The sequence below is a fragment of the Podarcis muralis genome, chromosome 2 (assembly GCF_964188315.1).
Source record: "Podarcis muralis chromosome 2, rPodMur119.hap1.1, whole genome shotgun sequence".
Lineage (NCBI taxonomy): Eukaryota > Metazoa > Chordata > Lepidosauria > Squamata > Lacertidae > Podarcis > Podarcis muralis.
In genome coordinates this window covers 87,499,962-87,527,932 of record NC_135656.1, presented here as the reverse complement: position 1 = coordinate 87,527,932, position 27,971 = coordinate 87,499,962, and the positions used below count along the sequence as shown (strand labels likewise).

The following is a 27,971-nucleotide window of genomic DNA, read 5'->3' as shown; positions in this document are numbered from 1 at the left end:
CCCTCCCAATTGGTTCTTCTCCTTGTTTAGGTAAGATAAACCATTGTTTCTTGAATTAGAAAACTGTGGCTTACATTTGCCCTCCAAACCAGAACAGGAAACCATAAGCTGAAGTGGGCTTCCAATTCTGATTTCAAGGGTAAACACAACCGTTCTTGTATAGCAAATAATGGCATGCCCCAAATCAGAGGTGAGAGAGCATGTGAGGGAAGGATGAAATACATGGGTCCAAGGCTCAGACCCAGCAGACCAACCATGGTTGCTAAGGTTACATCCAAACAAGTCAAGGTTAGCAGGTCTGCTCCCTGATGTAAGCAAGGAATATTTCCTCAAAGAAAACTGATTTTCAGTGATGCTATGCACCAGCCATATTTACTTGATTGCCTTGTGACATCTTATCTTGTCCTATTATTTTCCACTAACAAAAACTGCCTACTTGAATTTGCACATTGCCAAATGGATGATTGCCTACTGATGTCAACCATTCAGGGTGGTAGAAGGTGATTATTACATTTTGTACCTGTGTAAGAGGTTAGGGCAAGAACTGGCCAGTCATGTGTAAGAATATCATAATGCCAGTTTATGAACTTTTTATATCCCTTATTTATTCTGCTAGTTAGTAGATTTTAAAAAATAATTATTAATGGTTAAATGTTTTCACAATCTGCTACACTCTACAGCTGGATAAATATGGCTCATCTTATAAATCACTTGCAAAATTCCAGTGCATCAATTGTTTAATAGATGAATATATGATTTAGGTTTATCTTTAATTATTTCAGCCAGCTCTGGATAATAAATATGAGTAGGGCTTGCGTTATCAAAACATTAGCAAGGACCAAATAAACCAGCAAATTAATTATGATGTAGTTTGTAGGAAGTCAGAACTGAGAAAACTAGGAGTTCAATAAAGAATGAGCCAAGTGAAGGCAGGCACTCACAGCTGGAATATTTCCTCTCCCTCCCTCCCTCTCTGCAGTCCCAAACATAGAAGCCAACTCCTAGGGGTCACGGCCCCATTGGCCCCCCAATAAAATATTTGATGGGGCCAGGCCCTCACAAAGTTGTTATTCAAATGGTGTAAATGCACCATGTCGATTCTGCAGGGTGGGACTTACCTGCCCCCCCCCTATTTTATTCAAGTTGGCACCCCTGGCTTGAGGTCTACATTTCAAGAAGTGTTCTGATTAGGGTATTATAAAATGAAGGGGATGACTAGAGTGGTGACAGCAATGGTGACTAGAACCAAAAGCTTGGTCTAGCTTAAGCTGGTTGTGATTTAGGCTGCAACTGCAAGTTAATTCCCACACAGACTTTCTAGACAAGAAGTCTCATTAAACTGCATGATCTTTTAAGTCAGGGATGGTTAACCTGTAGTGCTCCAGATGTTGTTGGACTCCCAACTCCCATTAGACCCAGCCAATGTGACTGGTGATCAGTTATGTTGGGAGATGGGAGTCTAAACCTATCTGGAGGACCGCAGTTTCCCAATCCCTGTTCTAAATGAACATGCTTTGAATGGCACTGCACATCTCACTGAAACCAAGGGTACAGATTATTGACTAACTCAAGTCTCATTGCTTTTAATGACTTAGCCACAGCTATCTAAATTTCTAGACAGACACGAAAAGCAGCATAGGTCTCCTACCATCTTTCTAGCTGCGTTATGATATACCCCACACCCCATTAGTGAATGGTTTTCTTGCATTCCTCCATTACATTTCACCAGCTTCTTTAAAAATAATTGCAAAAGCAAATTCAGTGACGCTAATAATGTGCATGATGTCAGCAACCCTGCAAGATGGGCTATTCTAAATATGCACTGAATGCAGCCAACTCCTGGAATGAAAAACAAAGCCCACAGGCGTTGCCAGAAGTATTAAGAAAAAGGAAAAACCAGGCACAATCTTGACTGGTTTCAGCTGCCCAGGATAATACATGGGACTCGTTGAGCCTTTATAGTTATGGCATATCTTATCAGCTAGCAAAGGACGTTCATCTTGCTTGTTTTCTGCTCCATGACTCCTGCTCCTACCACTCCTGGCCTGATACTTCCATCTGATAATGTCTTTGTAATACACCCTTCATGACCTCAGTTATGTTTTATGATGCATCTGAAGCATATAGCCTCTCCATCAAGAAGAAGAAAAGTCATAGAGAACGGGATGGTAACTGACTGTCAAATGGAAAAAGCCCATTAGCTCTGTTATCTTAGTGCCAGCTTTTTCAAGGGTGTCCAGCCTGCAAGTGCCAGTATTGCTGCTGCTGCTGTACTTGCAAGCTGTAACACACAGCAATTTGAAATTGAATCAGCCCATGAGGGGGATGTCTGCAATCCATTTGAGCTTTCTGGGCCAAACCCAGGCAAATGTTAAGGTAGCTATCAGGCGAAGGAATTGTTCAAGCCAGGAGAAAAGGCGGACCTGGCACAACCCAGTGGTTAATAGATTTAACAACTGCAAGAATCTGATCAGGCTCCATAACGAAGAGGAGAACCTTTCATTTAGCTCTGCCAACTGGATTGTGGCTTCCTGGTACACATTCTGGCAGGCAGGAGATTCCTTCATCTCTTTCATGGAAAATGGATTATTACAGGAGGACTGGGGAAGCCTCTGACCACATGGCCAGGGTTCTTGAAAAGTGAGGAACTGAGCCAAGCGTCAACTCTGGACAATTCACAGGGATCCTCTTCCAAATTTCTTCTTAGGCCGCTGTGTTTGGGACATGCACAACCACTGTTCCTTTAGCAGAGAGGCAGGCTGATGAAAATATTAAGAAGAGCAGGAAAGCAAACACCCAAGACTGAGAAAGTTCAGAGTCACTCCAGGAAGCAGTGGGGTCGATATGGCCCCAAGATACAAGGAGGTGGATACAGAGGAATGCTTTATACACCCTGTCCAAAGTTACAACTAGCAGTTTAGGGGTTACCTGCACATTGCATGCAAACAGATGTAGCAGAGCTCTAAAACAATTTATTGGAGGGATTCTGGAGTGGTGACGTGGCAGAGAAGGTGGGCCTTAACTGTTTTCCACACTCATCACTTCTCTGCTCTAAACCCCATCCACCCCAAATCTACTTTTCTTGCAGTGGCAATCCAAACATGGGGCTGAAATGCATCTCTCTGAAGCTCCAAGCAAGTACTATGATGACTTGCCTTTACAAAATTTTGGGGTTTGAACATGAAAGAAGGGAGGTTTGAAAAAGAAGCATCTCAAAGCATTCTGTACTTGGGACTCCTGGGATCCGCCTCCGTTCAACCAAAAGCTTTTACAAGCTTTTTACATCTCACTTTGCAGTTCTGCTTGCTGTCTTGGCCCCCGTCCTGCATTTCCTGTAAACAGGGAACACTTCCTCCCTGGAGATGACCTGGCAATGAACTAGCAATAGTTGATGTTGGATGCACCACACCCAGAACCCTGCTGTGCTGGAAGGTACAATTGGTGACTGTTAACATATAATAAGTTACTAAAAGCTCACTGAGCCTGTTACAGGATTCTCTGTATCCAACACTGACAATGCTGGAAATGTTCATTCGTGCCATAAATGTGGTTTTATTCTAACAAAACAAAATGGCGGAAACACGATCAACTTACGCTAGCTTTTCACTGTGATGGTATCTCCTGAACATATCATTCTGCTTAAGTATCAAGCTTAGACCAATAAATTCATATTCCTTCACATAGGGAACCTGTGCCCCCCACCCCTGAAGTTGCTTGACTACACCTCCCTTGATCCCTCAGCGTTGTTCTTGCTAACCGGGACTGATAGGGGTTGGAGGGCCACAGGTTCCCTGTCTCCAATCTATGGGCATGCCTGCACTAGATACTTCAAGTGGTTTAGCAGGACTTCCATTTTCTCAGAGAACACTGGGAATTGCAGTTCTTGGAGGGAAATTTAGGGATCTCTTTCAGAATTATCAGCACCTCACCAATCTACAAGTACCAGGATACTTTGGGGGAAGCCATGGTAGTTAAAATGGTATGAAACCAATAGAAGCTTGGAAGGGAGGGCAAAACAGAAGTTGGCAGCGTAGCTTGGGGGGCAGTTAGTATAAATTGTAGAATGAATGTTTATGATGCTGCATTGGTAGTAGAGATTGGGAGGGGGGGGTTGATTCATTTCACATTTAAAAGTGAACCTACATAATCCATGCATTTCAAAACAATATGATAACCCAAACACATTCCTCCTTTAAAATTTGAACTTCTCCCCTCCCCCCAGTGCTGTTCTCCAGTCAAGTAATGTGTAAAAAAATGTATATTGTATGGTAAAGTATGCATAGGAAAGCATATATTAGTGAGAATAACATGCATTTTACTGGGGGAAATTGCTTTGCAAAAGTGCATTTGATAAAATTGCATTCAAACATATGTATATGAGAAATTCACTCCCAAAGGCTGGTGAATTTTCATGAGGCTTTTAACAAAATCGCACACTGACGTGGATGTGTGGAGAACTGAACTTATGTTCGTGAAAATTAGAAACTGAGAGAACCAACACAGATTCACCCATCTCTAATTAGCAGTGAACTAGTAGATAAATCTACACTCCGCTCCCCGCCCCTTGGCTTTTATTATGTATTCTCTTCAGAATCTATTATTCTCTGCCGTTTGTAGTTACGCTATGTCAAATAAAGCAATGCAAACATTTCTAAGGCTATTACAGCACATCTCCTAGCCAACTGGAAAAGTAATTCATACATTTACGCGTTTTACTAGGATCCCACCCTATTTTGTGGATGCTTAAGCCAATGCAGGGGGCTGGGCAATTAATAGAAATTTGGTGGTGAAACGTTGCATGGACAGATCTAGAGCAGCAACAACTTGTTGTAGAGTAATACCAAAACATTTCACCCACCTTCCTCAGTAAATAGGCCCATATGGGTTTAAGACTAGAAGTTCTGGGGAAATAGGGTGACAACTCTCATCGCTGTAAGCAGCCCAAGGGCAAAAGCAGTTATCAAGAAGCTTAAGCTGAGCATCACACAGGTTCAAGCCATCACTCACCCAAAACACTGGATGTGTAAACACCACCTTTTCTGCCCGCCTGTCAGAGATGCAAGAAAATTGTCTGGATATATTGCAGCAAAATTGGCTAACCTTCTTGAGCCTTTCTCCCACCCTACCCCCTTAGTTTTACAGTCGAGACTCCTTCCAAGCAGGCATTTGTCCTGATGGTTTCTGTACAAATACACACACCAGACAAGGGCAGCAACCTTGGAAGATTTATCTAGTGCTGCTTCCCACAGAATTGCAACTTGGGGGAGGGGGAGGGGAAAGAGAGAGAGAAAAGTAGAGAGGCATCTCGGTGAATACTAGAAAAGCATAATAATCTTGAGAAAGTGTCGCCAGACCACAAAGCCAGACAGACTGGAGCTGTGTTAATGGCACATACTGGAGATTGTTTTCACTGCTCAGGACTTAGAAGAGAATCCAATCATGAACTGTAGCGCAGTAAGTTATTATCATTCTGCAGGTCTACAATATACAGTACGTGCGAGGTACTTAAGAGTTATAAAATGTCAATGGAGGCTTAAATTTAGGGACTGCTTACATGCATAACACTCATGTACACACTTACGAAAAAGAGAAAACACAGAGTAGCATTCAGTGGAAGTTCTACTCAAATTAGACCCAATGGAATTAATGAACCTAAGTTAGACCACAGTTACTCCATACGTTTAAAGCACACTGATACCACTTTCATGAGTTCCCACAAATTATGAGTTCCCACAAAGAATTCTGGGAGCTGTAGTTTCATACGCCCCAACATTTCTCCAATGAAAATAGGGACGTCCCATTCCATAATGATAATTTTACTATTTATACCCCACACATCTTACTGGGTTGCCCCAGCCACTCTGAGCAGCTTCCAACATATATAAAAACATAATAAAACATTAAACATTTTTTTAAAAAAACTTCTCTATGCAGGATTGCCTTCAGACAGCTCGGGAGCTGGATAACTCCATGCTTTTCTCCAGTGAAAATAGGGACATCCTAAGGAAAAGTGGGAAATTCTAGGATCAAATCTGAAACTGGGAGGGCTTCTCTAAATCAGGGCCATCCCTGGAAAATAGGGACACTAGGAGGGTCTGTAGTTTGTTAAGAAGAAGAAGAGTTTGGATTTGATATCCCGCTTTATCACTACCCTAGGGAGTCTCAAAGTGGCTAACATTCTCCTTTCCCTTCCTCCCCCACAACAAACACTCTGTGAGGAGAGTGAGGCTGAGAGACTTCAAAGAAGTGTGACTGGCCCAAGGTCACCCAGCAGCTGCATGTGGAGGAGCAGAGACGCAAACCCGGTTCCCCAGATTACGAGTCCACCGCTCTTAACCACTAAGGGTGCTGAGAGTTGTTAGGAGGCCCCTACTCCCCTCAGAGAGCTATAATATTCTGAGTGGTTTAACAATCAATCCCTCTTCAGAGGACACTGTGGGAATTGTAGCTACTGGGGGCGAATAAGAGTCTCGCTTACCAGACCCAGACCTGCTTAGTTTCAACAAGGTGGTAACTTCATGTGCTTTCAGACCAGCAAAAGATGGATCCCTGACCATTTTCAGGGAAGTTCCACATAAAATGGGCCACAGTAGTAAATAAGGCATGAGAAAACATCAGCAGAACTTTTTGACATTTCACGCATTTCATAGGGCAGCAAGTAGGTAAGGCTGATCTGATCACAAAACCGTAGAACAAATGAATATCTTTCATATTATGGCCCCATATTTATTTTTCTGTAACTGCTAGGAAACTTGCCAGTGAAGAGTTGCAAAGGTAATGCTTTGAACACCCTTACAAAATTGCTGCCACTGGTGAATGTCAGCTGTTTTCAAGATCTCTACTCCAAATATGTTTGATGTTATAAGGGTAAATTAAAGGAAATTATTACTCAAAGTAAATAGAACCATGAGGCCATTACATAGGATTTGTTTACTTTCTGAGATCCAAACCCAATCAAGGCTTCAATCAATCATGTTATTTGTATGCTGCCGTTCCAAAGTTAAAACCATGCTCAAGGTGGCTTACAACATGTAAAAAATTACATCACTGCAAACGTAACAGAAGCAGTGAAAAACAATAAGCAAAATATCAAAAGTTCACAACCAAATTGGATTGCAAACATGATCCATGCGAGATGCACGTTTGCAACGCACAGCGTTCGCAGCACACGCGGGTTGCAATTCGGCACTTCTGCACATGCACAACTGCTGTAACCTGTTCTGGTACTTCCGGGTTTTGGCAGTCCGTAACCTGAAAAAACACAACCTGAAGTGTCTGAAACCCGAGGTATGACTGTGTTTCCACATAAATCAAAAGATCCAAAATAAAAATACAAAAAAACCAGCAACAACCTCATCCCAACCCTGCCTCCTAAACAACACCCCAGCCCAAGGTTCTGTTCAGCAGCCTCAGCTTTTGTAGCTGGAGTCAGTCTGCCCTCCCAGGCCAAGTGAAAAAAAGGCTGCAAGGCAGAGAGCAGGTCTTCCACAGCTCAGACGCAGCATGTTCACATGGTGCGCTCATAGTCACAGATTCTGTTTGGTGGACTTCTAAAATTACTGATCATCCAGAATGCAGACAGTGTGAAAATTGCAAATCACTCTGTGTGAGGGTGAATCATAATCAAATAACTAAGGCAAAGCATTATCGCAAAAAAAAAAAAAAAAATATTGATTTCATTTCCCCTTCAGCCATGTGTAAAAAGGGACTAAAAACAGATAAAAAGCAGGCGAAGAGAAGATATGGAGAAACGGAATTGGATCTGGATCTCTGAGAGAATGATTAAAAGGAAGCAAGAAATCCTTAGTTTGCTCTTTGCTGTTCAGTAAGGGAGATGAAGTGTGTGATAGACACTTCCTTCAAAGCAATAACAATGCCCAGAGCCCATGATTCTCACTTACACAGCACTTTTTAGTATTCAGAGCACTGTACAGCTTTTTTCTCCCACCCAGCCTCAAAATGTCCCTATGAGCAAATAGCATTCTTGCAGCTTTGTTGCAGACAACAGACAAAGCCAAAGAAGAAGAGTTTGGATTTGATATCCCGCTTTATCACTACCCTAAGGAGTCTCAAAGCGGCTAACATTCTCCTTTCCCTTCCTCCCCCACAACAAATACTCTGTAAGGTGAGTGAGGCTCAGAGATTTCAAAGAAGTGTGACTAGCCCAAGGTCACCCAGCAGCTGCATGTGGAGGAGCGGGGACGTGAACCCGGTTCACCAGATTACAAGTCCACCACTCTTAACCACTACACCACACTGGCTCTAGAGAAAGAAAAAGGGCTGGCCCAGAGGCAGTGTAGTGTAGTGGTTAGAGGACTGAGGAAACCCATGTTTGGATCCACACTCTGGTATGAAGCTCACTGTATACCCACCCATGTATAACTCACATGGTGTTTACTGCAAATAAGTACAGTATGCATATGATGACTGTTTTTAAAGGTGAAATGAACGCTGTTCAGTGTGGAACTACTGCGATGAAATAGGCTGTGGCTCATCCCTGCCTGCAGTTTGGGCCATGTGATGCGAAAGTCACAATCCTCCTAGTCTTGGAAATGTTGGGTGAGTGTCATGGACTGGCTGGGTGCAGAGGAATGGTGGGAAAAACCAGCCAGGGAACCCTCAAAGGAAGAAGGCTCAGAGCCCAGGGAGTGGTGGTAGGGTGGCAAAGAGTGGTCAGAGGAGAAAGAGACAGACGACTGGGAGGAGGACATGTCAGAAACTGAAGAAGTAACATGGCTTAGTGAGTTGGGAGAAATGAAAGTAGGAGAGTGGAGTGAGGGAAGTCGCCAAGCTCCCCTCCCCGCTGGTCTCCCAGAACCAGAAGAGGTATGAAAAGGGTGGAGAAGTTAGCTTTACGGAAGTGCAGTCTCAGATTGCTTGGGAAAGGCCATGGGGAGGAGAAGACTTAGGCAGATGTGGAAAGGCCATCTCCGCAACTGCCTCATAGGGGCAAGACCTACTGAAGAAGAGTTGCTGTGCTCATTAGGCCTGCCACTCATATGCAGATCCTGTTTTTGCTAATGAAGACTTGACTTCATTTATTCCAAGTGGTTTACTGCTGGCTCGCTCCTGGCAGTGAGAGAGCTGAAGTACTCCCAGTAAACTCTGTATATAACCAGAATCTTTCTTATCTGTATTATTTCTTCACTTTCTGCAGCCTGATCCCCAATACCTGAAGCAGCGTCTCTCCCCATACTTGCCTGCCTGTGTTTTAAGATCTTCTGCTGCAGTCCTACTCCAGGTGTTACGGAATCGCAAAGATTCTCAGTGGCAGCACCATTCCAGCTTTGAAATACCTTCCCTAAAGAGACTTGCCTAGCTGGCACCTGCTATTTGCTCTTTTCAGTACTGGGTTAAGTTGTTTTTATTTACCCAGACATTGCATAATCCCACAGTCTGCCCTGTAATTCTGCTGTCTTTTATTACGGCTGTCACTGTTAGTATTTTATTGTACTGTGTTAGGTTTTTGCACCTGGAATCTGAAGTGATGAAGGTGGTACAGAAATATTTTAAGCCTTTTTAAAAGGTTTTTAATGTGGACCCCCCCTAAAAAACCCCCCACCTGGTTTTACACTATATTTCCTCATTTCTGACCCACTGGATTTATTCTTAAAGTGTAGCTTGCAGCCATTCAGTGACCTCGGCTGTCTTCATAACGGGGAATTCCACACAAAGAATAATACAATTCATATACTGGGTGGAACAAAACATGGAATTTTCCCTGGCAGGGGGCGAACAACTTGTTGATATAAATTTGCAGACCAATTGGATGGAGAGTATAAAAAGGACAATTGTTTTGCTAAGATTATTTCCAGATTTTCCAGGCTGTTATGGGCCAACACAACAATCAAGAGCTGGCTATTCATAATAGGAAAAAAACATAGAATGAAAGAGAGCGATTCACAGATCAGTTACAAAGGCATCAGCCTACTGAAGCCAATAGCATTGCACTGGTGTGACATGGCGTGTGGAGGGTGTGCCTTGTTAATAGGTTTGCTGTTTCCTCTTCAGCAAAATTTCACATATAATGATTTCACATGTTTCGTGATAAATTGATTGACTTTTAAGGAGATTTATAGAACAATGAAATTCTGTACTACTCATGTGGTACCATAAGAGGCAGCAAAGAAACAACAAGAAGTAGCAATATTAAGAATGAGAACTGATACTCAACAGATAGAATTCTGCCACTGATTTTAACCCTCAAAGCCTGAATATAGTCTTTATTTAAAATAGATTTTTCTAGCATTCAGTTTTCTGACTATAAGCTTACTCTGAGTTATTGCTGAACTCATAACCCAGGAGTGAACAAATGAAGACAAAATACTCTCATATGGACTGGTAACACTGTACGTATTGTAGAACCAGGACTGTAAGCATGGTCCTAATTTGTCTAGATTTCCCTTCTCGAGTTCCCTTTTCTTTAATTTTAAAGCCAAATTATTACTTTTCCTTTATTTGTGTTCGGCAACATGACTTAATCATGAAACTTGAATCAAGGGTCTTTACATTTTAGTTTGAATTTCTTGCCAGTCCATTGTTTCCATGGAATTCCTCAGAACAAGGACAAGGAACAAGTTTCTAAACAAGTACAGTACAGGAGAGAACAAGTTGGCTTTTTGATTTGCGGAATCCACGAGAGGACACTACCCAGTGGTACAGCACATGCTTAAAGGCTCAAGTGGAACCGCTGGAATCTCCACTTAAAAGCAGGGATGGGGAACCTGTGGCCTTCAAAGGTGTTGTTGGACTCCAACTTCCATGAGTCACAGTCAACATGGCCAACAAATAGTCAGGGATGATAAGAGCTGGAATCCAACATCTGGAAGGCCACAGATTTCATAGCCGTAACTTGAAAACATATGAGTATAGAGCTGGGAAAGCCCTCCACTTGAGCCATAGCCAATCTTAATAGACAGGCAATATTGATCCAGGTGGGCAAACAGTCTCACAGTTTTATATGTCCACAGTTGGAAAATGTTTGTACTTTGGAAATCTGATAACAAGTCAAAGGGTGGTGCATTGCCACCTACAGAACAGATCAAATGACCTACCATGTACTAATGCAAAACGTGCCAAAGAATAGGAAGCTATCTCCCAGTACACATTTTCTGAGCCCGTCACTCCGTTTATTTGACTCCATGGTGAAGAACCAATATTTTGGACAGTGTATCTGAAAGCGATGTCCAATGGCAGAATAGCCACTGGCAGAGAGGCTGAGGAAATTCACCTGTACTAGCACCACGTATCATTGCCTCATCCCTTTCATGATACATTGCTTCAGGCTCTTCTCTGCAATGGCCTGTCCAGCACTGGCTTCACTATTCCCTCAAAAGGAAAATAAGGACAAAACTGGGAGAGTGCTTTACCAGGAACAGGCACCACACCTTGAACAGGGTCTGCCCCAGATAAACAGGGGAAATTGGAACATCTGGAAATGGCATGGCGTAAAGTGAACTGAGCTTCAAGAAAGCTACTGAGGCCTAGTCATGGGATCTAAATACTTCCTGCATTGGTAGACGGTCTCCACTAGAGAGAGCAAAGGAAACAAAGATGCAAGAAGGAACTATTCTTGCAATATGCTGTTGCTTTGATTATGTCCTACAGTATGTGTGGTAATGCCCCAGTGGCAAACCCAGTCCAAGCTGATAGAAGTTGAGCTTGTGGCCTGAGGATCATGGAAAGGTGTTTGGTGGCGATAGGTCTAATTGTGCTTACTTTAGGCCTTTGAAGAGATACCCCCTAATTAATCCGACCAATTACCCAAGCGAAAGGGTCCTTTTATTGGCTCTTTAAGAGGGGTCCTGGCAAAGCAGACCGTGCCTCTTAAATACATTCTCCCATCCATTAACTCTAATTGGTCCATTAAGATAAAATTAATTGTTGCGTGCCAGTGAAAGGCCAATATTAAGGGGCTTTACATTAAACCCCCATGGGTCCCATCAAAGCACAGTTCTTGCAGGATAATTAAAAGTGGACTGTATGCTATAAATAACTGTGTCGGATTGAACAACAGACCATAAACTATTGAATTAGATTTGTAACAACTGCAACTACAACACCCAAAAGCAATTGCATTTTTAATGCTATGGGATATAGGCACTGTGTATCATTAAGTAGCAAGGAAAAGAAGATTCACGGGCTGCCTCAGAGTGGTAATGCGCCATGCCTCATCCAATAAATCTTTGCAATAAGAGTCGGCAAACGGCATATAGAGAAGATAATGCATTCCTATGCAGGATAGAAGAGGAGTTGGTGATTTCTAATGTGAACATACGCTGGCCATATTCTCATTCTTCTTCTCATTACAGGCAATACCGGACTAGTTTTGCAGGCTGATGAACTCCTTTCCTATCTGTAACAATTTTTGCACTCTGGTGACGGGAGCAGAAGAGACGAATATTATAGCAAAGGTAGTATATAGTCAATGTTGCTAATGGCACCAGGAAGGAATAAACAATCATATGCTCTAGTAGTTACAGTTGCTGTTGTATACGGCAGTGCTTTGCTTGGATACCACTGGTTGTGATAAAGGAACAGCATCACGTACACAACTAATTGCTACTGGCACATCATGCTTCCTTAGGTATTAGCTGGTAAAGAGGAATCCACACAGACATGTCTCTGATTATTACTGCCAGTATACCAATAATGGTGATGGAGTTACAATTTAGCTGATGTAATCCCGTGAATGCACATACATATAGACATAGTGCTAAACTTTTAAGAAACTACTGCATGAGGGGGTTAAGACGATAGGGTAAGCTGTCCTGTCAGGCTTAGCACCTTGGGAGGAAGGATTACCACTTTGTTCTCTCACTTCCGCCATGTGAACCCTACCAGCATGGAAGTCCAAGCAAATTACTTAGAAACTCTTACCGTACTTAACCTGTTACAGATAGGTAGCCGTGTTGGTCTGCCATAGTCAAAACAAAAAAAAATCCTTCCAGTAGCACCTTAAAGACCAACTAAGTTAGTTCTTGGTATGAGCTTTCGTGTGCATGCACACTTCTTCAGATACACACGTACTTAACCTGAAACTGTTCTTAACCTGAAGCACCACTTTAGCTAATGGGGCCTCCTGCTACCGCCGTGCCGCAGGAGCCCGATTTTTGTTCTTATCCTGAAGCAAAGTTCTTAACCTGAAGTACTATTTCTGGGTTAGCGGAGTCTGTAACCTGAAGCATATGTAACCTGAAGCGTATGTAACCCGAGGTACCACTGTATTTTGGGTGTGAGAAATTCAAATCTGCTATTATTTTGTGATTGGACAACATTTAGCTTGGTAAATCTATGTTTGATGAAGAAGCACATAAACTGCTTTTGGAAAACCAAGAAAATTTAATTTTACCTTCTGAAAATGTCAGGTGATGCTAAATATTAAGATTAAGAATATATAATATAACTGCATGTACTTGGCAATCATTTTTAATTATTTCTATGCAATTTTACACACATTTTACCTACCAAGTAAGACAAAATTATATTAATTTAACCAAAATATCTTTTGTATTCCCAAGTACATCATATGTCAAACAGATAAATAACTATATGGCATAAGGAATACATCTGAAAACAGCCCTGTACAGTTAAATTTTTAATAGGTGATGTTTTGGTGTGTTTTTGATATTTTGTTTTTGGAGCTGCCCAGAGTGGCTGGGGCAACCCAGTCAGATGGATGGTATATAAAAAATAAAATTATTATTACTATTATTATAAGTTGTGTTACAACTTTTAGCACCCCTCATTTTTGAAACCTGAAAGTTGAAAAATTCAACACGCCCTACTGTGTCCTATCTTTGAAGCATTTGTAAGTAAACTATTTTTAACTTACCAAATATGTGGTCTTTTTCTATGCTAAGGGAAGTGAGGAACTTAGAAGCAACTTAGAAGGAGATATTTCAAAAGCCTAACAGCCTATATTTCCATGTTTTACTTTGCTGCATGTTTCGTGATTTTAAATCTCTGGTGGGATTTTAAATCTCTCACCAATTAGTACTTACCCCAAACCTGGATCCAGGCATTCAGGGAATATTACTTTTCTTTTACCACATCTAGTATCCATTATTCAACCAAACCAGCACAACATTCAGTGCTATTTTTCTAGAAAAAGAGGTGCTGGGACTCACCATGAACTCCTCCCTTGTTCTCTTATAATGTCAATGGCGCCTACCTGAGAGGTGCCGAAACTAAGTTCTGTGAGTTCCAGCTGAAAAAAAGTCCTGACACATCCCTTCCAACTCTATAATTCTACAATGTGTGGTTCCGCCCTGAATATTGTTCATCTTTCAGTCTTGGATTTCCTGGTTGTATAAGGTAGGCTTCCCTTGCAACGTTCCTTATGATCACAGGATAAACACTGGGCGAGGTATTTTGCTCCAAGAATGCTTTCTGCCTAAATTGTACTCACTCGTGGATAAATTGGCTCATGTTTTATGCCCCAGTCTGAGTGGCAAGCTGGCAGCAAATGCCCTCAGCCAGGAAATCAGCTTGAAAGGGAGGGATTCAGCCAACAATTCCCACGCTGGCACTTGGCCTTGCTAGTCAATCCTGGCAGGCTGCCTTCTGGTCTAGTTATAAGAGGAACCCTGTGGATCCGACCAAAGAGGCATCTAGTCCAGCTTTCTGCTTCCACACTGGCTGACCAGAAACATCTGAGAAGTCCACTGTCAAAATATGTAAGCAATAGCACCACTCTCCCATTCTTGATATTTGGATGTAGAATGCATTTGACCCTAAAAATCCATCACAATCTTTTCCTTCATTAATTTGTGTAGCCCCCTTTTAAAGTCCTTATAATTTGCAAGAGCAAATTTGTATAAATTTGCCCTAAATCCCCATCTACTTTAATGGGATGTGTCCAAATTCTAGTATGATGTGCTGGGGGGTGGGGGTGGGACGGATTCTCTCTGTCTATTTTCTGTACACCATGTATTATTTTATAAGCATCTGCCATGGCACCTACTTACTTACTGTACTTCTATCCCCCCACCACAAGCCAAATGATCGCTCTTAGTGCAAATCTGTATCTTAATATTCAACATGGGGAAGGTGCTGAAAATGGCATACCCACGTCAAATTATCTCTCACTCTTCCATAACATGGAGCACTCTCCCCACTGGCTGACAACCATCACAACCTGTGCATTTCCTACCCTTATCAGTTGTAGGCAATGGTGTGCAGTGGGGGAGAGGAAAACACACCAGACCATTATCTCATTATGATACAGGAGGGGGTGAAAGAGGATACCATTCTTGGCAACAGACCCATGGCCAGTGTCATGCATATCTCTGCCCTTAGGCAGGTTTCTTCCACACTACAGACCTTTTGTGGTGCATTATTTTTTCCAAAACCAGCTAGAAGTGGAATTAAACCGGAGATTCCACACAGCACATAAAAGACCACTATATTATCCGAGAGTGCCCTTTGTCCCACTGCCAAAACCCTTCAGTAATGTCTGCTCAACAGTAAGTTGCATCCTGCAAAAATTCCCAGCAATTTTTTTTCATGTAGGTTCAAGCTGTTTTATTGCTTGTTTTATTGCTTTATTCTGATAAGTTTAGGTAGGGGATTAGCGATGAATAGCCTATTGATTACTTCTTGACTCTCTAGGACTTCCAGGGAACTTTTCTCTTTTATTTTTTATGTCTTTTTTATAGCAAAATAATGCTATTTCTCTATTACAGTGGGGGGGGGACCTAAGTGATGTAAGGAAACTATTAATTAAAGTCACCTCTTTTTCCAGAAACAGTAACTGACAGTGGGGCAATTAACAGAGGCTATACAGAGGTTGAATCTGTAAACAGGAAGTGTTTAATCAAACGTGCAGGAGCCCTTAAAAACCTCAGTAGTGTTTTGCTTATCTACACTAGACAGGCTGGTGCTGCAGTGAAGTATAACTACCCCTCCTTTTGCCACAATTCAGATATTAAAAACCAAAGGAGGACAGCACAGAAAACCACTTGAGTGCAATGGAAGGACGACATCATCAGAATGCTCTGTAAACACTTAATGAATGAAGTTTTTCAAAAAGTGAAGAAACTTAGGAAGCCAATTTCAAGGGAAAGGGCTAGTGCGGAAATAACCATAGCATGCAGACCAGGATTTAACAGAGCTGTACAGCAGGGCAGGCGAGATCCTACAGCAACATGCATCAGATACTGCATTGTCAAGGGGAAATGTAATATATTCTCTCTCTGCTTCTATTAACTCAATTTCCATTCCACTACATGGCCCATTTGAGCTCTCGGGGTGGCTAACCATAATAAACAGACAATAAAACAACAATAAAAACCAACAAAATAAAATACCAATTAAAAGAAGTGTTGCCAAGATAATAGTAAGACAGATTTGCAGTCACAAATAAATAGTACTGAGCTGTGGAATGTAAAGCTCAGACCTAAGGAAAGGCAAGAGTGACTTGCATCAGAAAGCTCTTTCACGAAAGCTTGAAAAGTGCACATACAGTGTGCTCATAGCTGAAACCCCCTTGTGCTGCTGGAAAGAGGTTTATCAATCTGGGCCCCATGTTTATGCATCATCTTCTTCACACCTCTAGGTAGTTAAGGAGCCTGGTGGTAAAGATGGGGAAAGGTCTAGTTCTGCTCAAGAGTAGACCCACTGAAATGAATGAATCCCAATGAGATCTGCCCATTAATGCCATTGGGTCAACTGAGTAGGGCAAACATTTGAATTAATCCACCATTTGACCTTTTCGTGTGTTTGTTATACATTGTGTGTGTTATGAAGCATTTCATAACAACAACAACAACAACAACAACAACAACAATTTATTATTTGTACCCCGCCCATCTGGCTGGGTCTCCCCAGCCACTCTGGGTGGTGTCCAACAAAGATTAAAAATACATTAAAATGTCACACATTAAAAACTTCCCTTAGCAGGGCTGCCTTCAGATGTCTTCTAAATGTCAGAAAGTAGTTTATTTCTTTGACATCTGATGGGAGGGTGTTCCACAGGGCAGGCGCCACTACCGAGAAGGCCCTCTGCCTGGTTCCCTGTGACCTCACTTTTCGCAGTGAGGGAACCGCCAGAAGGCCCTCAGCGCTGGACCTCAGTGTCCGGGCAGAATGATGGAGGTGGAGACGCTCCTTCGGGTATACTGGGCCGAGGCCGTTTAGGGCTTTAAAGGTCAGCACCAACACTTTGAATTGTGCTCGGAAACGTAGACAGCACATCTGGCACAGTGGTTCGAGCATTGGACTGAGACCTGGGAGACTGAGGCTCTAGTCTTCACTCAGCCATGATGGTCAGGGGCCTGTGGCTGTTTCTTAGCCTAAGCGTACCTCACAGGATTTTTGTGAGGTTATAAAGGGGAGTGTAAGACGCATGTCTGCCACTCTGAGCTTCTTGGAAAGAAAGTGGGATACAGACAACAGCTTTCAGTCAGTTTGTTTAACTTTGATCGCAATGATTGTCACTGCTGCGAATTAGTCCCTTGTAGAATAATTACAAGTCCTGAATTTCACCTTTTTTTTTTTACTTTGAAACCAATTAGCTTCTAGTGACAGCTGACAATCATCTATGATTGTGCTGACAACTGTATAATAGGAGCAATAAACACAATTGGCTATTTGAAAACATTAAGGCAGTGCAGTTTTCATCTTGTTAAAACTGCCCAGTGCTCTCATCTACCTAATATTTGGAATGGCCTCATCATCCCCAGAATCTCTTATTCAATACTCTTACACCTTTACCCACAGAAGAACCATCTCACCCCCTGCACCAGACTATTGGGAATTTAGTGCTAACTAGCGTTATAGATCCCACGAAGCGTTGCCTTCTGTTTTGAAACATAGGAGTCACTCCCATAGTTCTGATGTTCAGAGGTCAGAGTTTCTGATGTATCCAAAACAACGCCGTCCATAGAGAACAGGGAGATATCAGCAGGTGGGGGGGGGACCCCAAGGTTTACAGAAGTACAAACAGTCTTTTCTGGGGGGGATACATAGGTGGGAACCTGGCCCCCAAACAGCACCAGGATGCATGCTCAATAGATGCAGAATGCAGACTGCTGGGGGCAGGGCAGAAAATCTGGAGGGATAAAATAACCTGAACAGGAAAATTCTACATTGCAACATTTTGTTCAGGTTCCACATGCACAGACTATAAGCCATACAAGACTGTGTGACTTTTCAGAGACAATGGACAAAAACCTTCATCCATCACCACCACGCCTTGCCACTGGAAAGAACCAAGAGCTGCCTGTGCAAGGAACAGAAGGAAATGACCTTGTACTAAATCTGACAAACGCTCCATCTAGTTCAGTATTGTCTGCCCAAACTGGCAGCAGCTGGCCAGGATTTGAGGCAAGCGCTACCTGAAGACCCTCTCTCCTGAAATTCCAGACAGTGAGTCAGGTTACTCACGGGGAGGCCATTACAACAGAGGTATTTGTCTTTCTTTCTGAACACACTGCTTCCCAAAATGTTGGGATTTCCCCAGGAAAATATAAAGTCTAGAATGATACTCCAAAAACAAGAGGTGAAAGGCAATATGCTGCTAGGCCACATCATGCAGCAGAAAACTCATCACTGTGGGGCCCATAGGCCTTCTCCACACGACATGACTAACTACTTTTCACGGAAAGAAGAACCTTAACGGCATTTCTAATGCTGCATTACCAAATTATATTTTAATTATTAATGCTAGTTGGCTAAATTTTGGGTAACGCTGGTAACTGCCCTTCAGGGGACAATGTTCCAGTTACTAAGCCCCACATCAGTAATTGAAAGGAAAGATTATCTCTTGCATGCTTTCATTACCGAGTTCTTTCGCTATCAATTTGATGGAATCTAATTAAAAAAATATTAGCCAAGATATACCACACCCACCTTTATCTCCCCTTTCTTTTCTGAAGAAAAGAAATTAAAAACCGAAATCTTCTCTCTGGCCAGTTGTAATAAACCCCTGCAAACACTGGGGCTTCCGAGGCATCTAAATGGTGTTGTAATTTGATAGTGTTTTTTGAATTCTATTCATGAAACTCAATACAGAAATACCATCATAATGAGGACTAGAGCTGGTGCAGTACAGAGGTAGGTAAGAGACTGAGATGCAAATCAGGAAGTCCCCAGATCACATTCTGTCTCTAGAATGAACTCACTGGTTGTAGTCCCAAAACAGCTGGAGGGCCAAGTTTGGCCATCACTGACCTACACTGACTGCCAACCACTCTTGAGGGTTTTGAGCAGCGTTCTATCCCAGCCCTACCTGCAGAAACTGGGGGCTCAACCTGGGATCTTCTACGTATGAGGCAGATGGTCTACCGCTGAGATGTAGCCCTTCCTCATTGATTTCAGTGGGTCTACTCTAAGCATGACTAAGTCTGGACCCAACCCACAATGCTTTAATTGAAGCAGGGTTTTCCAGAACCATAGAGGAAATCATTGTCTCTTATCTTTCTTTTATGAAATGGGTGGTTTCATCCAGTGCTTTTTTTCTTAAAAAAAAATGTTTAGGGGTACTATCATTTTCCTACTCATATTGAAATACTGCCCCTCAATGAGGCCAAACTTAGATTCACAAAATGTTTAGGGGTATGCGTACCCCTGCATCCTCCAAGAAAAAAACAGCACTGGTTTCATCTGTTAAGTCTTTTTTATAAAATAATAATAATAAATCAAAAGCAGTTGTCAATTTTTCCCAGAGTACCAGTGCTGGCATACATAGAAGCAGCCTTGAATACTGTGCTGAAACTTCCTGAACCAGTTTTGATTGGCTTCCCCTTAACAGACCAAGGCTTCCATGGGAAGTTCATAAATGTGTCACAGCCATTTGCGTTGTTCAATATTTTTAACTTTTATCCGCAAGGAACACTCTGAAATTGCACTTCACTTGACAACAACAACAACAACAACTGAGACGTATCAGTTTTCTCAGTCCAGATGCGACCACCGAAAGTGCCAGAGATAAACACCTATAAAGCCATTTGTGTGTGTTCAGCTATGAATGCATTTCTGTGTCTATATACTACTGCCAAACCAAGGCTATCAGGCTGATAACAATGGGGGGGGGGGGGAACCAGAATGGTGCATCCATTGACAAGTGAATCTAACTAGTATGATTCTTAAGATTTTTCTTTGGTCAGGTCCCCAGAAAAACATGTTAAAATCTATGCAAAAATCAATAAATCAGGATTTGAATTTAGCTCTTGAAGGCAAGACAGTTTTCACCCACATCCTATTGAATTTGTATACCGCCCTTCATCTGAAAATCTCAGGGCAGTTCACAGCATAAAAACACAAGAAAACACACACAAAAAATACATAATAAAAACAAGGGCAAGAACAAAACAATAACCCCCTTTCCACAAACACATTTAAAAGGATATAGGATGCTTGATGTTACATGGATGTGGAAACTGGTCCTCCAGATGCTGCTAGACTACATCTCCCATCATCCCTAATTATTTACCATGATGGTGGGGGTTCATGGGAGTTGGAGTCCAACAACACATCAAGCAGTGCTTTTTCTCAGGGGGCACTCAAGGGCATGCAGTACCAGCACCTCTTTTTGTTATTGTTAAAAAAAGTGGCATTTACTGTAACAACTTCATGGTGTGTAAAGGTAAAGGTAAAGGTACCCCTGCCCATACGGGCCAGTCTTGACAGACTCTAGGGTTGTGCGCCCATCTCACTCAAGAGGCCGGGGGCCAGCGCTGTCCAGAGACACTTCCGGGTCATGCGGCCAGCGTGACATCGCTGCTCTGGCGAGCCAGAGCCACACACGGAAACGCCGTTTACCTTCCCGCCAGAGCGGTACCTATTTATCTACTTGCACTTTTGACGTGCTTTCGAACTGCTAGGTTGGCAGGCGCTGGGACCGAGCAACGGGAGCACACCCCGCTGCGGGGATTCGAACCGCCAACCTTTCAATCGGCAAGCCCTAGGCGCTGAGGCTTTTACCCACAGCGCCACCCGCGTCACCCCATAGGTGCTGGTACACACCACCATCATGGTGTGTACCAGCACCTATTTTTCTAGAAAGAAAGCACTGACCTCAAGGATCACCAGTTCCCCTTCCTAGCTTTATTATGTCAGAGTATTAAAGCATTCTAGTTTAGCTGTGCATAGTGCAGCTGCTAACTGAAGCAGTGACCAAAGATTATGGGCAATGTACAACAAATGGTAAATAAAGTGAAAATCCCATTCCCTTTTTTATAGAAATGTGTGTGCATGTGTCACTGGCTGGTTGACTTGACTGCCACCAAATATAATGATGAGTTTGCATAGCCCATAATAGCTAAGGAAATAGATGCTTCTTTCCCACACAGTTGTCCTTTCCTCTTTTTCTGCCTTGACTGGTATGGGGACAGATTTGCTTTCAAGTTGACTGGTGTTTCCTCTGAGTTATAAACCTGCGAGGGATTGTTAAGATGGAATGTCAAAGCAAAAGAAATCTTTGCTTTGATAAGAGAAAACTAGTGAAATTAAAGGTTAGATCAAGATAGGGGTTTCCCCCCACCACCTCTCTCCAAATGATTGGAAAGAAAAAAGCCTCACTGATGTCTCAGATCTCACAACTTTGGATGTGTTTTTCAAATGATTCGAAAACTCTCCCAAACATTGATCATGACAGACTTTGATAAATTTCACATACAGTGGTACCTCGGGTTAGGTACTTAATTCGTTCCGGAGGTCCGTTCTTAACCTGAAACTGTTCTTAACCTGAAGCACCACTTTAACTAATGGGGCCTCCTGCTGCCGCTGCACCACTGGAACACGATTTCTGTTCTCATCCTGAAGCAAACTTCTTAACCTGAAGCACTATTTCTGGGTTAGCGGAGTCTGTAACCTGAAGCGTATGTAAGCTGAGGCACCACTGTAGTTTGTAATGGCTGAGTTTGGGGGAAGTCTACAGATTAATCCTTTAACTTTTGGGAAACAAGTGACATAAAAGCAGGTAATGTAGAATGCAGTGTGGGAGCTAAGGAGGCAGGTAATGGATGAGCCACAAGCCCCACTGAAATGACAGCATCTAAATCAAACAAGCATGCAGACACATTATCCAGAATAGAAACAAGCAATATTCAATCTAATCTCTGTAGAAGTTAAGAAGTTCCTTAAAGTAAGTGTTATGAGAAAAAAAAGTAGATCATCCGGCACAAAGGGGGGAGAAGGTGTACACAGGTTCTCATTTTTGAGTGCCACCTCTTTCCTGTAACATGTGGCTAAGAATAAAAACCTGCACAGCGGGCCTGTTGTGAGACAGCCTCTGACGGCTGAGAATATTTACATCAGTTTGCATGGGCTTGTTATTGTTGTGAGGGGGAAAAACTGCTCCTTTTCCCTTATGGGGTACCCAAGAGCCCATACAGAGTCCTTTTGTAGGTTCTCTATCGGTAGGAGAAAATAACAGAGACCAACCAGAGAATATTGAGAAGCAAAGCAGCTAGTAAGCCTGATCTTTATTAAAGCTGTTGCAACAGGGTGTTCCCCCCACCCACAGGAGGGGAGGAGGGACCCCAAGCCATGCGTGCAAGCCCTTATATAGACATTTTAAATTGCCCGCCCAGGAGTCCAAGACCACCCCTAGAAACATCATCCATCTATCACAGAAGGGGTGTAGCCCCAGACCACCCCCTTAATACATCAGAGAAGGGGCGGAAATCTGGGTGTGTTGTTTCTTCCTGTCTGCCAGGTTACCTGATTGGATTACCTGGGCATCCTGGCCTCCAGTGGCGTAGCGTGGGGGGTGCAGGGGGGCCTGGCCGCACTGGGCGCAACATCTGGGGTTAGGGCAAATCCACAGGTTAGGGGGCGCAAATCCACGGGTTAGGGGGCGCAAATTACTTGCCTTGCCCCGGGTGCTGACAACCCACGCTACGCCACTGCTGGCCACTCTTTTGTTATGCTAACTACTCATTTCCTAAATCCAAATCACAGGTCACAGGCTCACACCCTATGCATATCTTAAATGTGCCCTTAAGACTGGAAAGAGACAGTGGGGAGATTTCCCATATCCTTCAACCTTGCAGAGAAATATTTGAGGTCATTTTGGGAGAGAGAAAATGGTTTCAGGACTTTTCTGTGGGTTTCAGACATGTGCTTTACATATTTGTATGTGTTTGGTTGGTACATTGTATGTGTTTGGTTGGTACATTTATGAACAACTATTTTATATTAATCCACCAACAGCATACAAATCAATATGGCTAACCTGATCCAAAACACCCACCCACCTCACTCACACACGAAAACAAAGATCACCACAGCCAATCACAAACAAACAATCACACCCTAGGCCAACCCCAACCTCTCTCACCACCAAAGAAACACAAGTGAACAACACAAGCACGCTGACACCAAACTCTACATACATTAAGCATAATAGAAACACCGCTACCCGACCCCACCCCCATCCATCTCCCCTCCCTCCACCCCCTTTCTTTCCCCCCCTTTTTTTTCCTTCTCCCCCTAATGCCTCAACAAATGAAACGGATTTGTAAAAATGTTACATGAAAAAAAAAAATTCGAGGCATTACACTTACACTGTAAAACAAGAAAACCCTTAACAAAATATTTTTTAAAAAACAAACAACTATTTTATATATAAGACCATTATAAAACTCTTATAACACTAAGCTTTGGTTTTCCCAGTGCTTCCATATATGGGGATCTACGAACCAAGCATTTAGATTAGGGGACACTGAAACTTTCTAGTGACTCGCTTTTAAAAATATATACTATGCCTTTTAAAAATACTGTATTCTTCCCACTCTTCTATAGAGAGCATTTCCTGGAAAAGGGAGATAAGCCCAGCAAAGTTGAGAATAAGCCTACAACTCCCAATACACAGGAAGCCTAGCTTCTCCGGTCAAGGCTAGCAGGCCTTACATAAATATGTGTTACAATACCTTTCAGTTTCCTGGCTGGTAGGTTGCTGCTTGTTGTTCTCAAAGGCTGTAAAACTGCTCATATCCACATAGCCGTCATTCTCGTTTGCGGCAGATAATGCCCTGCTAGGATCTTCAAAAAATTCAGTAAAGGTCCCAGCCCTGGTTGGCCTTCGTGGGGGTATTTGTATGTTTTCATAATCGGAGTTCATAGCTGGGATGTTCTCATAGTCAGACGTATCAGCATTAGGAAATGAAATAGACCTGGGCTTAGTTAAAGGAAGGGGCATGAAAGGAGGCCTGGAGCGATCCTCAAAAGACTCCACCCGTGACACACTCCTACTAAAGGTTTTGGGCGTCCCTTTTCTTTTGCCGTCCTTGTAGAAGAGAACAGTTGGAGACTCAGATGCCCTCAGCTTGCCGGTCCGTGATATCAGCTGAGGGGAGCTACTCAAACTCCTCCTGTCGAGTTCCATGAGTCTGGAAGGCCCATGATAACTAGACTCTGAGGAGGACCTTGAAGAAGAAACATGAACGTCCACATGGACTTTATTTTCCGTCTTCTTCTTGAACTTTAAGGTGAGGAACTTCTTGAAAGAGGACTTCTTTTTCTTGCAGTACTTATCGGGAGAGTCATTCTCAATTAAAAGTGAAGGTGAACTTTTCGTTATTGGCTTCTTGGTGATACAGGCAAGTTCAAAGGGAGGTGGAATATCCACAACTGAGGACGGGGTGGAGACCCCACTGGATGGAAGGTGATTCCTCTGGGAAAAACTACCCGAAGAACCAATGACGCAAGGCAAAGAGAGGTCTTCTGTTCTGTTTATTCTATTGTAATCCAACATGGAGGTCTCACTTTCTCTATATACAGAGACAGGGATATCTCTGCCTTCTACTGAAAAAGATCGAGGGTATAAAACAAAGCGCCTTGGCTTTGCAGGTAGGGCTCTATTCATTTCCATTGTCTTCCCTTCTGACAGAGAGAAGCTATGGCTTACATCTTCAGACATGGTGGAAGCAGAGGCTGAGGACTGCAGTTCAGTGTCTGGGCCTGTTTCTTCTGGAACTGTTTCTGGCACATACCCAGGCACTTTCCCGGAGAGGGACCTTGTTCTAGTAACAATGCTTTTCCGATCAATGGAGAGCAAGTGGTTTTCACTGTCCATTCCCCCTCCCTCTCTGAAATCACTTGAACTATCTTGGACACCAGCCTCCCCCATTTCTTTTCCAGCACAGAGGATTTCATTTGCTGAAGGCAAGCTGTCTCCCAATACGTATGGGTCATCTAGGGAGTCACTGCTGATTTCTCCATCATTATCAGGAACAACCACCACTTCAGGGACTGCTGAAGTTCCATCAATCACATATTCACTGCCTGAGTCTATTTCCGTTTCTCCGGGGTGGCAAACGTCCAGTTCTCCTGTGGAGTGCCAGGTACCTTCAGCTGTACCTTCATCAGGTGTACTTGGGGCAGTATCTTCAACACTGCTGTGATCCACCGCAAGCATTTGGTTATCTGATTGTGTATCTTCCAAAGCACACTCACGTATGCTGTGATCTCCAAGTAAAACATCTGACTTGGATCTTTCTGCCAGCTGCGAGTCAGGTTTGAGCTCATTAACTTCTTGAAGGCTGAAGGGCTGGTTATCACTGTTCATTTCAGTCCCTTCTAATGGCAAATCTTCTTCAGAAGAATCAGGAGCATCCTCACTGCACTCTTTTTCAAAGGGAATGATCTGGCAGCTGTCATCCATGGTCTCTGTGTCTACCACTTCATCCTTTTGTTCTTTGGAGTCTTCCCTTGTATCACATGCTGCCTCTGATGTTTCCTCCTCGCTCTTCATCTCAGTGGTTTGGTAGCCATCATCTGTATTTTCTTCCTGTTCTACGCTTGTTTCACATTCTTCCGCTGGGTCTGGTTCCTCCTCCTTTTCAGCACCGGCTTCATTTGTGGCCTCCCCCAAAGTCTCTTCAGGATCAGGACCAGCTTCATGTAGTTCTAATCCAGTATCTACTTCTTCAGAATCATTAGCAAGGGGGTCGCTTAGGCTTGCACAAGCATCCTCTGCAAACTCTGTTTCTATATTTGCGGCTGATTCATCCCCATCATTATCCATTGGGCCCATTTCTGCATCAGCATTAGACTGCTCCTCTTCTAAAACCTGAGATAGACCATCCTGTGCTGGAGCCTCACAAATTGGTGACTGATCCTCTGAAGATGGTGTTGGCACCTCTAAATGCTGTAAAATAATATCTTCACATATGGCACCATTCAAAGCCTCATCTCCATTCAAAATCTTATTGTCCACATTATACTCATTATTATCCTTTACCAGATGTGGTTCTTGGAGTGCTTCATCAGACTCATCTGCACAGTTCATCATCTTCTCGTTGACATCAGTTTCACAGTCCACCTTGTCATATCCACCCTCAGAAGCATCCTCCTTTTCAAGGGCTTCAGCGTTGCCAAGAGCTTGAATTTCGGATGGTTCAGTTTCATTGTTCTCCAATAAATTTATTTCAAGATCACCGATGTCATTGCTGTGGGTACAGTCATCCTCTTCTTCATGTGCTTCCTCAGGAGTGTGCGAGATCTCGTTCTCTGCTGATTCTTGCTCATGTTCAAAGTCATAAACTTTATCAATCAATTCATCTTCAGAAATCACTATATATTCATCATCAGCTTCTGATCCTAAGAACTCTGTGTTGTTGCACTGATTTCCTTCATAAAGCTCTCCCTCCAGTTTTCCATTGGTACATTTGTTCAAGGTATTGTTGGCATGAACACTAGATCGCTGTAGAATCGATGGATCGTTGTCAGCAGAGATTTTTGGCTTGGGAGCAATGGGTGGTTTTGGACCTCTAGACATAGAGTTTGAATTGTTAAGTGTGCCAGACCTTGATAGCGACGGAGGAAATTTGGAAGCAGCTATGGAAGCGAGATGACTGAGAATCTTTGGTTTTGGTGCTAATGGTGGCTTTGTAAGATCTGGAGAAGGAAGGAAGAACAGGAAAAGCTATATTAGCAAGCTTCTATATATATTGAGTTGTTAGTGCTACTTAAAATAAGGAGATACAAAGTCACTGATACATCAGTTTAGATTGGTAGAGAAAAAGTTGCCCACATCCCCCAAAAGGCATATGGTTGATCATTGTGGGAAACAGGACACTGGACAATATATCCAACAGGGCTCTGCTTACATACTTAACCTATGACCCATCCAAGCTGAATGCAATTGCCCAGCCATATACTTTGCCACATGCTTGGAAACCCCACCTTTGTTGGATAACAAAGCTGTGTGATATTCATTTGAATGAGTTACAAATTAGATAAGCCTAATAGTTCAAATAGATATAGATATAGTCACTGAATGTGGCAATAAAAATATGACAGCAGCATTCCCTAGATAACAATGACCTGTTTTATACACAGCACTAAACTGTGGTTTGTTTGATGATCTGAACCCTATCCAGTCTTAACTATGGTTCACATACTGCCAACAAACCACGATCTGAAGCCATAGTGGGCTGTTGGGTTACAAATCTTGTTTGTTTTAACTGTGGTTTGTGCAAATTCAGCAACCTTTCATAACCATGACTTGGCCGCTCCCAACCCTCATCCCAGACAATCAGTAAGCGACAGAGGCATGTAGTAAGAGCATCGGGGGATGGACGGGGACCAAGCCTTTACAAAACAAGCCATGGCTTATTTGGCTGTCCATGGGAATTGTGGTTAGCTCATGATTTGTTAAACAAACTATGGCTTTGCATTCCATGAGAACCATGCCTATAAGATTACCCTGTTGGCAAGGTTATTTGTACAGTTATCTTTAAGCAATGAACACAAATTATTTTTAATCAACTGATGAACCAAAACTCTTACTTCCACTGACTACCATAGCAAATAATTCCAAAGATATTCCAGTGGCAAGTCAGTCAATAAAGAATAATTGTCAATAAAATGTGGGCGTTTCATTAAAGAACTGCTCTCCCGCCGAAAGTGATGGGACTTAAAAGTGCTCAACTTTGGCTAAATGAAGCGCCTCCCAATGGCTATGAAGTGGGCAATATTTGTGATCAAGACATGAGGCTAGAAATGGTGTCAGCACAAGTTCA

The 27,971-nt window shown here is 42.8% G+C and overlaps 1 protein-coding gene across 4 annotated transcripts in view; it reads right to left on the bottom strand.

Annotated features, from left to right (window-relative positions):
• The window catches only part of FGD5 (FYVE, RhoGEF and PH domain containing 5), a 141,253-nt gene that overhangs the window by 97,482 nt on the left and 15,800 nt on the right, over positions 1-27,971 (bottom strand). For all 4 annotated transcript variants that reach the window (XM_028719266.2, XM_028719264.2, XM_028719265.2 and 1 more), the window contains exon 2: positions 23,877-26,844. In XM_028719266.2, coding sequence (XP_028575099.2) covers positions 23,877-26,725 — 2,849 coding nt within the window. In that variant the 5' untranslated portion in view covers positions 26,726-26,844. The remainder of the gene's footprint in view (positions 1-23,876; positions 26,845-27,971) is intronic.